The sequence below is a fragment of the Engraulis encrasicolus genome, chromosome 14, assembly GCF_034702125.1.
Source record: "Engraulis encrasicolus isolate BLACKSEA-1 chromosome 14, IST_EnEncr_1.0, whole genome shotgun sequence".
In the NCBI taxonomy this organism is placed as follows: Eukaryota; Metazoa; Chordata; class Actinopteri; order Clupeiformes; family Engraulidae; genus Engraulis; species Engraulis encrasicolus.
This window is the reverse complement of record NC_085870.1, coordinates 40,472,925-40,487,453: the sequence shown is the minus strand read 5'-3', so window position 1 is coordinate 40,487,453 and position 14,529 is coordinate 40,472,925. Positions and strand designations below refer to the sequence as shown.

At 45.3% G+C, this 14,529-nt stretch overlaps 1 protein-coding gene across 1 annotated transcript in view; it reads right to left on the bottom strand.

The window, feature by feature from the left end:
* Positions 1-14,529, bottom strand: part of trim62.1 (tripartite motif containing 62, tandem duplicate 1) — a 121,835-nt gene that overhangs the window by 8,916 nt on the left and 98,390 nt on the right. The window contains exon 5 of the mRNA XM_063215740.1: positions 12,720-12,835. Coding sequence (XP_063071810.1) covers positions 12,720-12,835 — 116 coding nt within the window. The remainder of the gene's footprint in view (positions 1-12,719; positions 12,836-14,529) is intronic.

Sequence of the window (14,529 nt, the reverse complement as noted above, 5' to 3'; positions counted from 1 at the left end):
TGTGTGTGTGTACACGTTTGCGTACAAGTGTATGAGTGTGTCTTCACGCACCCGTGTTTGGGTGTGAGACATGGAAGAGGTATGTGTATCACTCCCAAAGCTGCTGACTGAGGGCCTTGGCGAGACGGAGCCCAACTCAGAGACTCATCCATCAGGCACACACACACACGATCACACCCTCAATGCCAATGCCCACCGGGCACCTGCTACTCTGGCTGGCATACACACACACACACTCACGCAAAGACAAATGTATGCCTATGCGCTCGGACACACGCACACACGCGCGCACAATCACAAATACAAACAGCTAAAAAACTCACACAAACTCGCATTGGCAGTGTGTAGCAGGCAAAGGGACATGTACGATATACAAACATAGTAAATGTCAGATAAAGTCATGGTGCCTTCCAGGCACTGGTATGTTCACACGCAGGCACAGACGCACGCTGGACAGAGGAGGTATAGACTAAGGCATGACTGTGTGATGGAACTGTCAGAGGACACACTGTTTGCTGTACATACATTTCTGCATGTGTGTGCGCTAAAGTAAACTCCATAAGATAACGCCTAAAGGTTAGTTTACTTTGTATTCCTCTGTGTGTGGATGTGCGTGTGCATGCATGTGTACATAAGCTGCCCTTATACATCAAGGTCAGAGCATAGACATTAAAACACTGAAAATGTCAGGAGCAAACTTATTCCAGGCCTGATGCCGATGCCGATGCCGATATGGCCGTGACTGGGCAGGAGTCTGGGAGAGGCCAATGCCATCTCTGTGGCATTTACAGCCATGCTCCGCAATTTCAAAAGTGACTCACTAGTCCACCACGGGAAAAGACCCTTTCACCTGGCACGTCTTACATGGCGCTGCGACTAAAAACACCAGCAGACAGAGGAGACGTGTTGGTCTTACACTTATTAATGGGCTCCTAAAGTTAACAGCAAGTGCATCGTGGCCTGGCAACCTCTGCCTCAGGTTTTTTATTAGATGCATTTATTTTTGTAATTATTTTATAATTGTAACTTATTTTTTTGGCATTTCTTGCCTTTGTTGTATAGGACCGGTTCAGAGGAGACAGGAAAGCAATGGGGGACAGAGATGGGGGAAATGACCTAGGGCTTGAATTTGAATCCGGTCCCTAGCATAATAGAACAGGTGCCTTAGTCATACGGGGCAAGGCTAGCCTCAGGGCTTTACACAGCAAGTTTCACAAAGCTCAAAGTTCATCAACATCTACTAAAAAAGTATGTATAGAAGTTGACAGGTAAGGAAGTTCTGTGTCCTGATTAATAGTTGTAACATGCTTCAAAGGGTCCTGCGTACAGAGCTGTGGCCTGAGGTGGCTGCAGGGGGCGAGTTAACAGGTCGTGAAATGAGACCATCTCACCTACGAAGAGAACCTTCACACAGGGCTCGTCCTGTCGCCTAGCAACTGAAGACAGAAATCTGACAGTTAACCCAATAGCTTGACATTCCGCAGTCCGTAATCATTAAATCAATACAACTAAACTGCTGGATGAGTACGGCAATATTGACCAAAAAAAGAGAGCAAGGAAATGTTATGTTGCTTCTCTGCCACTTATTGTACACTTCTACCATTTCATTCAAGATGAGTGTCGGGAGAAATGATGCTAGGAGTTACCAGAAGGGCAGGACAGAGGATGAAGAAGAAGAGAAGAAGGGACGATGGAATGAAAGAGATGAAGGAGGAGAGACAGAGATGTAGTGAAGAGGTGGAGGAGCTGAAGGAGTTGGAGTGGGAGAGGATGATGACGATGGACATGAGGAGGGAGAGAGAAGCTGGAAAATGGAGATGGTGAGGTGGAGGGGGAGTGAAAGATGTGGTGGAGAGGGAGATGCTGGGAGTTACATGAAAGGTTATGGAGAAGATCAGCCAGGCTGGGAGAAGGAGAGGCCGGGACACGGAGCAGAGCCTAGTGAAGTGAAAGTCAAAGCCCACTGTGAAACTCCAACTCCCATTGCCATTGTGACACAGCACTCCACAGCACACAAGTGAACACCAGAGATTCTCTGTGAACACGGCACACAACGAAATATCATTTATGACTCACCCGTGCATGGGGGCAGCCCCCAATGGCGCCCAAAGGGAGCAGTGCGGTGGGACGGTACCACGCTCAGGTACCTCAGTCATGGAGGAGGATGGGGGAGAGCACTGGTCAATTACTCCCCCCACCAACCTGGCGGGTCGGGAGTCGAACGGGCAACCTTTGGACTACAAGTCTGACGCTCTAACCGCTTACCCATGACTGCCCTAGGAGGTGGAGTAAGAGGATGAAAGGTGGAGTGGAGGAGTGATGGGAGAAAGAGGGGAGGATGAGGAGAGGGGATGTTGAGAGGCGGAGATGGAGTAGAAGGAGAAGGCAAGGAGGACTCGCCCTCCTGTGAGTTTGCAGCCTTGTGATGGCATTACAAGACGTCATTGACGATAGACGTTTAATTCAAAGGACATTTTTCTCATTTGCAATTAGGATGTTGAAGGGGGGAAAGTCCCCCAAAAGTTGTTGCGTCTAGGCTGACAGCGGGGAAACTTTATAGGTTTCTACAAGGAGGCAGGTGTCAGCGAAGCACAAGTAAGGGGTTTGGATAATTTAATGGAACGTCTCAGATGGAGTAGTAGGAGGAGCGATGGGGAGATGGAGGAGAGATGGGGAGATGTAGTAGAAGATGGAGGAGGTAAAGTAGAAGATGGAGGAGGTGGAGAGGCTGGGATGATCCGTCCGGCCGCCAGGCTGCCTCAGAGTGACAGGAGCACAGACGGGGCCGCTTGGTGGCGCATCAGGGAGGAAAACACTCCAGACGAGCGTGGCAGCTTGTTCCCTGATCCTCACAGCCAGACCGGCCTGTCAGAGGAGTTGTTGTGCATGAGGTGTGTGTGTGTGTGTGTGTGTGTGTGTGTGTGTGCGTGCGTGCGTGCATCAGTTTGCCTTTTGTGGATTTTAAGTGCTGTGCCTCTGTACGTTTTTTTGTTAAGGTTTGTGTGCATGTGTTTTTTTTAAAGTGTGTGTGTGTGTGTGTGTGTGTGTATATATATTCGTGTGTGTGTGTGTGTGTGTGTGTGTGTGTGTATATATATTCGTGTGTGTGTGTGTGTGTGTGTGTGTGTGTAACGTTCTCAGTCAGTTGTGTTCGTGATCTGCAGCGTGAGTGAGCTGTGCTGTGCTGGAGCGGAGCCATACGTGGCGGGGAGGGGAGGACTAGAGGACACAGTGGTGGCTGTGGCTGTAGCTGTGTGTGCTGCCACTGCATGTGACAGCTAGAGCAGGGCAGGGATGAAATATTTATGTGGCCGTTACCCCAGGCACCGGAGGCACGCCACACACCTATGAATATGCAACCGCGGATGGACACACAGCCCTCTCGTGCACACTCATGCACGCACACATACAAACGAAGCTTAAACATGCCCACGTACACACACACGCACGTACATACACGCACGTACACACACGTACAAACACGCGCGCAAACACAAACAAAGCTCAACCACACATGCACAATTGCACGCACGCACTCACCACGCACGCATTGACAACACACGCACACTCGCAACACACGCACATGCACAACACACACACACGCACATGCACTCCCAAACACACACCCTGTTAGAAACAATATCAGAAAAGTGATTCAGAAAGCTGTGCACGCAGTCATATATTTAGGGGATAATGTTCTGTGAGCAGGCCATTCTCTTGGAATAAGTAGCAACAGAGTGATGCAGTGGGACCCTGATGGGAAGCAGAACATCACTCTCAAGGGACTTATTCTTTGACACTGACTGCCTCACAGAATGCCATCTCGCATATTATACAGCTGCTTGCCCAAAAACAAAATGAAAAAAGTAAAAGCTTAAAACTTTTGAAACAATGTTGTTTCTTTATATTCACCACTCCCTTGTTCAACAGCTAAAAATGGTTCATTTGGGAAACAGACTGTTTAATTACAGTATGTGTTGCATAGCGTCATGTCCAGATGCTACATAACTTGTTGCAGTACAGCAAATTGGTGTTTCTGTTGAATGAATGTGAATTGACTGAAGATGAGTGAATAACTTATTCACAGAGTGATTTGAAAGCAGCACAAAACTCATTGGTATTTGCATCAGACATTACATGTCATGCTTGCATCAAAATGTGTGTGCAACCTGCAGAAACACAATCACATCCACACAAACAGCGACATGCACCAAAAGACATACAAAGTTACAAGGTTCAAACAAAAGTACAAAAGATCATGTATTGTCAATACAGCTAAACAGCAGGGTAAGGAGAGAGAGAGAGAGAGAGAGAGAGAGAGAGAGAGAGAGAGAGAGAGAGAGAGAGAGAGAGAGAGAGAGAGAGAGAGAGAGAGAGAGAGAGAGAGAGAGAGAGAGAAAGAGAGCAGAAATGGAGACCAAAACATCTGATGGCACACACTGACATTCAGAAACTGTGAAGGACAGACACAGAGCTGCACTGAATGCTTATGGAAACTTCACAGAGTTCAGGTTTATACCGGTAAATCCCTATTCCCAGAAAGCACTAGAATACCCATCATGTACAAGAACTTTCAGTAAAGCCATCCAATTGTAACCTAAGGTATTACATTCTCACACAAAAAGTCATAATCCATGCGGTGCCTTGCATGTAAATAATAAAAGACCAGTACATCTGCTCAAAGTCCCACCTCTACTAACTCCCTTTGGAAACGCTGCAACACAGTTTGTTAATTTGTAAGTGCGACATTTTAAATCGCCTCTTTACTGAAGTCCACTTTGAGATTAGCAACACGAGGCAATAAGCTGTTGTTACACTCTCCCAGATGGCTATTTCTGCTGAGCACGACATCACACTAAAGAAACACACACCACTCTCTCTTATAGCTTATAAAGCCACTGACACACAATGAAGACAGACTACAACACCTCCTTCACAACCAGCAGCAAGAAAAGTAGAGTAGTAGGCATACTTAATTCACTTTATCTAAAAGGGATTGTCTTTCAAGTCTCTTGCTAACAAAATATAGTTGGATTTTTAACCGCCAACAGTGGGATGCAGGTGTGCAGTGTGTCTGTATAACTACAGCGTCTAGAACTAATTGACGTAGTAAATCATTGACACACTGCTGAATTGGAAGCTCATATAAAAAAGTCTTCCGACACGGCACTAATGCCTGGCTCCAAACCGTAGAGGAGAGACAGAAGGAGGGGAAAGAGAGTGAAGGAGAGAGAGACGCAGAGAGAGAGAGAGAGAGAGAGAGAGAGAGAGAGAGGCAAAGAGAGAGAGGGGGAAAAAAGAAGAGATTGAGAGAGAGAGAGAGAGAGAGAGAGAGAGAGAGAGGCAGAGAGAGAGAGAGAGGCAGAGAGAGAGAGAGAAGTGTCTATTTGTGTGTGTGTGTGTGTGTGTGTGTGTGTGTGTGTGTGTGTGTGTGTGTGTGCGCACGCGCGTGTGTGCAGAGTGAGAGAGGCAGAGAGAGAGAGAAGTGTCTATTTGTGTGTGTGTGTGTGTGCTCGCGTGTGTGCAGAGTGAGAGAGGCAGAGAGAGAGAGAGAGAGAGAGAGAGAGAGAGAGAGGCAGATAGAAAAACAGATGGCAAGTGTGGAAAATGCTGAACAAATCTAAACACGAGCCGAGTGCGAGACTAAACAAAACAGAAATAACAGAACTGGGAGCCTGAGTTAAGAGAAATACAGAAGCAGAGAGACTAAACAAGAGAACACAGAGACACATAATATAGGAAGACACAGAAAAGAGAGAGAGGGGGGGGGACTGATGGAGGGCAAGTGCAAGTGAGAGCAGGGAAAGAGTGGTAGAGAAAGAAAGAGCTTTAGCAGAGAGAGAGAGAGAGAGAGAGAGAGAGAGAGAGAGAGAGAGAGAGAGAGAGAGAGAGAAATGAGACGCGAGGACATGGCTGTGTAACTAGACACCGCTAGAGGACATGGATTTGATGTGATGCGCTTGGCCAATTTGACATGTAGACAGCAGGCAAACAAAGCTCTCTGCTGCACAGGCCCTGTGCCAACAGATACACAATGACACTGGAGGAGAAGAGAGAAAGATGACTGAAAAGACGACAGAAGTGGAGAAGGACCGGCACTGAAAAGGGTGGAAGGGAGGGCTATGTGGGGAGTGTGTCTCACAGCAAAAATCGGATCCAGAAACTCTCAAAGTCCGAGTCCTAACTTGAGTAAACAAGTCTGACAGGTGGGCAAAGATAGTGTTTGGCCAATTTAAAGAATGTGTTTCAGACGGACAGACCGACAAACTGACATACCCTTTTATAGAGATGATGGGACGCATCTAAAAATAAAGAAACACAATGAACCACAACATGCAGTAAATATGCCACAGTCAAAAGGGGAATTTCGTGAGAGGAGTATGTGAAAGTGGGAAGGACAGGGGTTAAAGAAAGAAGAGGACTAATTGAAACCTAGAGGAGAAAAGAAGGTACTGTGTGTGAAGAGAAGAGAAGAGAAGAGAAGAGAAGAGAAGAGAAGAGAAGAGAAGAGAAGAGAAGAGAAGAGAAGAGAAGAGAAGAGAAGAGAAGAGAAGAGAAGATGGTAGAAGAGAAGAGAAGATGAGAGAAGAGAGAAGAGAAGATGAGAGAAGAGAGAAGAGAGAAGACAAGAGAAGACACTAGTGAAGTGAGAGGGACAGAGGACTATCCATAAGATATATCTTTTCTCCTCTCTCCTTTCTCCTTTCTCCTCTCTGCCTCCTCCTCCTCCTCTCTGAACAGTGAGCTGTTGCTGCTGTGTCATCTGTCAGGAGAGAACAGGCCTGCTGGGTTTCAACAAGAGCAAGCTGCACAGGGCTGACTCAGCGGCCACATGGCACATACAAGCACACTTGCGCACACCCACATGGCAGCGCGCACACACATGGTCATGCACGCTCACTGCACACACACACACACACACACACACACACACACACACACACACACACACACACACACCCACACATACACAAATACACATACACACACACACACACACACACACACACACACACACACACACACACACACACACACACACACACACACACACACACTCACTTGAGTGGGGCAGGGAGAGGAGGAGAAATAAGAGATACACATACAAAAACAGAATAGGAGGAAGAGACAGTAGCGACACCCGCACATGCGCACGCACGCACATGGGTGCTTGATGTTGGCGTAGCGCAAAAAAAAAGTTTTCCCAATTCCTGAAAAAAACTGATGGGAAAAATTGGGGGGAAAAAATAAAAAAATAAAGCTCATAGTGGTCCGTGGAATTTTGCCTAATTTTTTGCCATTTTTGGGAAAGTGTGGCCTGTGGTGTGACATTTCTGTAAGATACAATAAAATTGTTAATATTCTGCACAAACATATCCCCCATGCTCTTTGTACTATTGTTCCCCACCCCCCACACACTACTACTACCCACCCGCACCCCCACCCACACACGCCTATGCATTGTACAGGCAGATTACTGTGATTTCACTGCATGGTTTCACTGTATTACTTGTAATAATTGTGTGAATGTGACAAATAAATCTCTTGGTATCCTTATATCCTTGCATGATACATGAAAAACAAGTAAGGATTGAGTAACACATTGCATAAGCATGTCACACCGCATGACGAAGTCACACCACAGGAAATTCACTGCATTGTGGCCATTTTAATCCTTTTGTATACATGACTAACCTCTGAGATCATGCTAACTAGATAATGATATTGTGTTTAATCTTAAAATGTGTTTTCATTTATAAAAAACTTTTTTTCCCCTTTTATAAGAGCAGTCACACCATAGGACACCATAAAATGAACCTAAGCATTGCGTGACAGAAACATTGCAGTATGTAGACATATTAAGAGGTTAAGAGTCACCTTAAACTTCCAGACCACTCTCCAATGGCTGAGGTACTGACTGGTTAGGAGCCTGTCTTTAAGACCCTTGTAGTTGGCCTTGCAGCTGCCCGTTAACCAACATTGACATACATGTCACCCCACAGGACGCAATTTGTGTTACTAAATGGAACTTGTAGTTAATATTACTGTCTTGATTTTTTTTCACATTCACATATCTTAATATCAAGTTAATATTTATGCAATCATGCCAAATGCTTCATACATGATTCAAAATGCTGTTGGTTAATTTATATATAAATTATATTCCAGGTTTCATTAATGTTACAGTCACACCGCAGGATATTTGACATATAAACCTATACATAAACAGTGTTGGGAGTAACTCGTTACAAAAGTAACTAATTACTGTAATGCATTACCTTTTTGAGTAACGCAGTAATGTAACTGATTACAGGGGGGAAAATCGGTAATATGTCCTCGTTACAATGCAAGTAACTTGCACATTACAACGCATTTTTTTCATCTAAATTTTGTGTGAGTATTTTGTTTTCTTTATACAATGTTCGCGGATCACCGCGAGATCAGCTATTGCCTACGATAGCCTACGTCCGCGCAGAGATTTTAAAGTTTCATGCAGAACATTGCTTCCTCTTTCATGCTTCGTCTCTAGAAATGGCAGGCTGACAAAGGATGACCGATCCAGAAGATGGGTATATGCCCACTACTTTGACTCCATTGAAAATAAGGACGCCAAGAACATAAAGTTAAATGCACACTGTACTTGAAACCCATTCGCACGAGACAGGGACACGGCAGGGTAGGTTATCCGACGGGGGGGATGAGTACGTTGCACCCCCCTCACTTTTGTTCAACTAAACATCACTAAAATTGAAATAAATCAATTTGAAATAAAATATTATAGGCCTCTTGGCTCATTAATGCTTATTATATTTCATTGTAGCTTCAGCTGTACTTATCAAGCCTCAACTCCAATATCGTCCTTGGCATTGTTCAACAACGTTTATGACAAAAACTGGCCCATGTGGGGGGTTGGGGGGTCAGACATTAAAAAAAGAAATTGAAAAAAAAAATGGAAATAAAAAAAAAAATCTGACCGGATGATGACCAAACCTGACAACCAACGGGAACCAAACTTTTATTTTTCTTAGGCCTTATTGTATGTGGGTATGACGCAATTCCTGAAAATGTTGGTTTTCAGTCTGCAGGCTTCCAAAACGACTTGTGGATGGCAGGTCTGTAGATTGCCAAATCCTTATTTCCAGTCATTTTGGCTAAAGTAACTAAAAGTAATGCAAAAGTAGTGTAATGCCTTACTTAAAAAAAAAAGTAATGTTGTAATGTAAGGCATTACTTTTAAATGACAGTAACATGTAATAAGTAGTGCATTACAGTTTTTGAGTAACTTTCCCAACAATGTACATAAATCGTAACAAAAATGTTTCTTCTCATCTAAGGCTAATATGAAACATAATGTACCACATCTTTATTGACATTTGTTTTTAAGAGGAAAAATAACAGTTTTGTAGATTTTTAACCAATGTTACGAAAACACAAGGCGTCACGTCTCCCACCCACATGCACATGCACACACCACCTGGAGGGAGCAGCAGCAACACTGACTGAATAACAAGATCAGTCTTCAACAATTTTCTCCCATTGAAGACACATCCAGTACTCTCCAAAAAGGGGAAAAGAAGTGGATCAAAACAAGACTGCAGGTACCACTACTGTCTACGACCCTTTTCTACAGTAGAAAAACAGCTTGACTTTCAGTTGCCAACGGGACTCCATTCCAAACCCCAGTTTTAAACCAGGAACCAGGAGTGTTCCTGCAGCCAGGAGGGGGAGGATGGATTGGGGAAGGAGATAGGATTCAAAAGAAAAGGTAGCACTCAGAGTACAAGTTGTGGAAAAACTAAAGCAGGGAAATTTAAAAAGGCAGTAAAAACAGCTCATGCCCTTGCTGAAAGCTTACTGTTGTTGAAATACATGGGTGTGCCAACATTAAGCACAATACTTTTTAGTTTTGTCAAGTTGAACGGCTCAAAGTGATTTTTTCCTTTGAATATATGATTCAAAAAACTTTTTTTGATGCGCCGCCAGCTATTCAACATTTTTGCACAATTGTTTGCCTCATGGAAGCGTGACTCATTTATTTCTTTGGCTTTTCTGCTTTTTTTACATAAAAAAGTTTTTTCCCCTACAGTAACTCTGCCATTACAATGTGTATGCCCTGGCCCTGTGCCGCAATGTCTGGATATGTCAACTACGCATAGGGCAAATGAGGGTAGGTGGATGGATGGATAGCAGTGATGTGCTGTCAGGCAAGGCTAACTCAGTCATTACTCACCATCAGCACAACAAGAGCCACGTCATAAGGTGCGTTTACACCAAGAGCGACCTACGCTAGCGGAGCAACGGAAGTCATTATTTCTTTATGGAGGGTCGTCGAATAAAGTGACCAAAACGAATTCGCCTGGAGCAAAGTGATCTGGGCGACCAGGGCAAATTTCTCAGATTAAAAATCAGCTAATATTATGGTAATGAGCGATGACGCGTTTTGGTGAAAAACAATTTTAATGTGTATATCTCCAAATGTCCCAGGCTGACGAACCAGAGCCGTTAAGTGATAAGCTAAATCAAACATGTCAATGCCATATCCAGACCAGAGCGAATAAAGCAAATTCATAGCGAAAATCAGCTACTTGGGTAGATTAAGTTCTTTCTGGTGTACACACACACAGATATTCTTTCTTTCTTAGCCGTGCATATGGCCATGAATATTAACCACCCCTTCTATTCTGTAAGTGTGGCCTACGGTATGTAGCAGCATGTATGGCACTAATATACACCCAGTCTCTGGATGTCCCAGCATCTCAGCTTGTAAAGGTGGGTGGCTGGGTGTCATTATATCCCTGCCAGCCACCTGCTCACCCCGCCATCTCCGTCACTCGCAGCCTCCCAACATCACGCACTGCAAGGAGGTGGCTGGTTGATGATGCATCCATACCAGACAAGTCTTGCTCATCCCCCACCCACCACCATCTCAACCTCCTCCCAGCATCACACCTTGTAATGAGGTGGGACAGTGATGCTATAAGATCTGTGCCAAACAAGGCTCTCTCCTACCCCCACAATCACCCCCATTTCCTGTCATCATTCACTGCCGGGAGGTTGGACAGTGGTGCTGCATCTGGAGACAGATGCCAGAGGCCTGCTCTCTCACCACCACCACCACCTCTACCTCTGCGCATCATGCATTGCACCTGAAAACCATCTACATCAGGGGTGACCCAGTGGGCTAAGCTGCAATGCAATTACACTGGGAACCGGGGTTCATTCCAACACAAGATCATTTCCGCATTTCTCTCCCACACATTTCCTATCACGCGCTTTCCCTTTCCTGTCCAAATAAGTAAAAAGCCAAAAAATCTAATAAAAAGAAAGACAAAACACCAGCCGACCATCAGCACCTCTAGCACCACCAGCAGCAGCAGCTGCAGTAATGTGGGCGTGGGCATTTATAACGGGCTGAACACCACAGCCCATTAGGCTGACTGCTCTTGCCTTGCCTTGGCCTCCAAATATAGCAGCAGCACATACAGCCTCCCTCTGCTCCCAGCCCAACACTGCTGGAGGAGGGAGACAGACAGAGAACCCATCGGAACCAACCGCTGATCAGTCAGGGGATGGTGTGACTGCAGTCTATTTCTGAGTCTGTGTGTGTGTGTGTGTGTGTGTGTGTGTCTGTGAGTCTGTGTGTGTCTGTGTGTGTCTGTGTGTGTGTGTGTGTGTGTGTGTGTGTGTGTGTGTGTGTGTGTGTGTGTGTGTGTGTGTGTGTGTGTGTGTGTGTGTGCGTGTGTGTGTGCGTGTGTGCGTGTGCGCGCGCGCCCCACAAACTCGGACGTCTTGCGTCTCGCTTGTTTCTTTTTTGTGCCACCGGAAACAAGCAAGCAAAGAAGAAAAAAAGCAAGCAAGCAAGCAAGCAATCAGAGTGAAATAAGGAGACATGTGCCACTGCCCGTGTGGCCTATCCCATCTAGCCTGCCTGCCTTCCCCCCTCCCAGCCAATCGCATTCTCCCATCGAGACCCATCATGTCATCCGCCAGTCATGCTAATGAGGGGAGACCATGGCCGGATTATCCATAAGGGCCAGTGGCACAGTGCCCAGGGGCACCAACCATTTTTGACCAGTGAGGGGGCACCACAAGACACAAACTTACCAAATATTGTTTATAAAGGGGGTACCAGTGAGGTTCAGTGCCCAGGGGCACCACATTGGCTTAATACTGTCCTGGTGGAGACTACTGCAGTAAGGGGGCTATGGGGTTGGTATGGCAAGATAATTAGGACAATTATTCCAGGAAACATCTGCCTCCTCCTCCTCGTATAGCACAGAGTTATTATTACCGTAATATGGCTGCAGCCCTGGGGAAGGTGGGTGTTTCAAACGGAATGTGCGATTGAGTCTGCCTGTAGGTGTGTGTGTGGTGTGTGTGTGTGTGTGTGTGTGTGTGTGTGTGTGTGTGTGTGTGTGTGTGTGTGTGTGTGTGTGTGTGTGTGTGTGTGTGTGTGTGTGTGTGTGTGTGTGTGTGTGTGTGCGTGAGAGAGAGAGAGAGAGAGAGAGAGAGAGAGAGAGAGAGAGAGGAGGCTGTGCATGTTTGTGTGCCCTCTGACCTCATTCATAGCCAGATCCTTACAGTGTCTCAGTGTATGTGTGTGTGTTTGCGTGTGTGTGTGTGTGTGTGTGTGTGTGTGTGTGTGTGTGTGTGTGTGTGTGTGTGTGTGTGTGTTTGCGTGTGTGTGTGTGTGTGTGTGTGTGTACATGTGTGTTTACCTGGCGATATGTCCTGGAAAAGGGACTTCCAAATGGTGTACTGCAGAGGTCCCATGTATTTGGATGTCGGAAAGTCTTCATAGCTGAGGTTGGTCTCGTGGATTTTCCCTTTGATTCTGCACAAACGTACACAAAAACACCCACACAAACACACAAACACACAGACGTACACACGTACACACACACACAATGGAGAGAATAGTGACAGCATTATTTCCATGGTGTCCACTGAGTCTCTTCCCGTACCCCCTGCTCTCCCCTCTATTTTCATCCTTCTTCCTTTCTCTTCCTATTTTCTCTATTTCCTCTCCGCTCCCCAAACAGCAACCCCCCGCCTCCATCCTACCCAATTCACCAAGCAACCCCCTACTCACACACACACACACACACACACACACACACACACACACACACACACACACACACACACACACACACACACGCGCGCGCTCACACACATATGAGCGCACACAAACACGAGCGTGCACACACACAGTCAGTTTGCCCGCCCACTCTCCATCCCCCCACTCTTCTAACTCCTACCAGTCTTTTTCATCAACCGCTCAGACAGAAAGCCAATGCCGGGGTTGTTTTTTGGGCAAAACAGCCGATTCTTTTCACAGTTCTTCTGACACACGCACATGCACACATATATCATTCACATACAGGCACAGTCACGCAGAAAGACAGACAGACAGACAGACACACAAACACACACACATTCATTCATTCACACACATGCAAAGCCATGCAGAAAGAAACACACACACACACACACAGTGCTACACACACACACAGAAACACATAAACACACACACATCCGTGCAGGGCGTATGCAAGGTTATTGCCAGTGAGGGTGCAGAATCAGATTTGTCTCATTAGCAGAGAGCTCGAACATTAGTCATCCATTCTCTCTCTCTCTCTCTCTCTCTCTCTCTCTCTCTCTCTCTCTCTCTCTCTCTCTCTATATGGGAGAGAAAGGGATTCCTCGTAACCTAAGTCATTTTAGTGACATTATGCCCATTCTCATTCAAAAAATGCAATTTCACTCTAACCCATGGCAACTGCACTCCATGCCCATTCAGATTATTTGATTTTACATGGCAAAAAACACATGGCAGAGAATTGAGGAGCATTTAGAGAATGCCCAAGTTACGAGGAATCCCTATTGCTTGCAGCCTCACTGGTAAGAGAGAATAGCACGCTTCCAGGAGCTTTGGAAAGCTAACGTCAGAATAAAACATTTAACAACCGTTCTCCTTGAATTCTCTCTAAAAATCAAAAAAATTGACAAATTTGGAAGAAAAAGTCAGGTGAGGGTTTATGAGTCCAAGACCGCCTACTGTGTTAGTCTCAGCAAAAAAATATCATGGACGAAACTTGTTTTGCTTTCATTGCAGAAGTCCAATTTTTTACATGTATTATTCTAGGGCCATTATGGTTTAGGAAAATGAATTTCATCATTTTTCAGTGGTTAGATTTGGAGATATTAATTTTTCATGTGTTGGTGGTCAGGTTACGGGAATCCTCGTTTTGACTTTTTCAAATTTGCCCTTAAAACTTCTTTTCAATGCAAGTTATGCGAGGAAAAACATTTCATAGACATAGCATGAATATCAAAGATGGGATATATGTGAGACATATGGGCATATTATGTCTTTTGCCTGTTGTAATTACAAAAAAAGTGGAAATAGGGATTCCTCGTAACTTACTGTTATCAATGCAAAAAGGAACACTTAAAGCAGAGTTTATTGTTTCTTTTTTAGTAGACAGTTGAAAGATGACCTCACTTTCACTTGTATGTGCATAC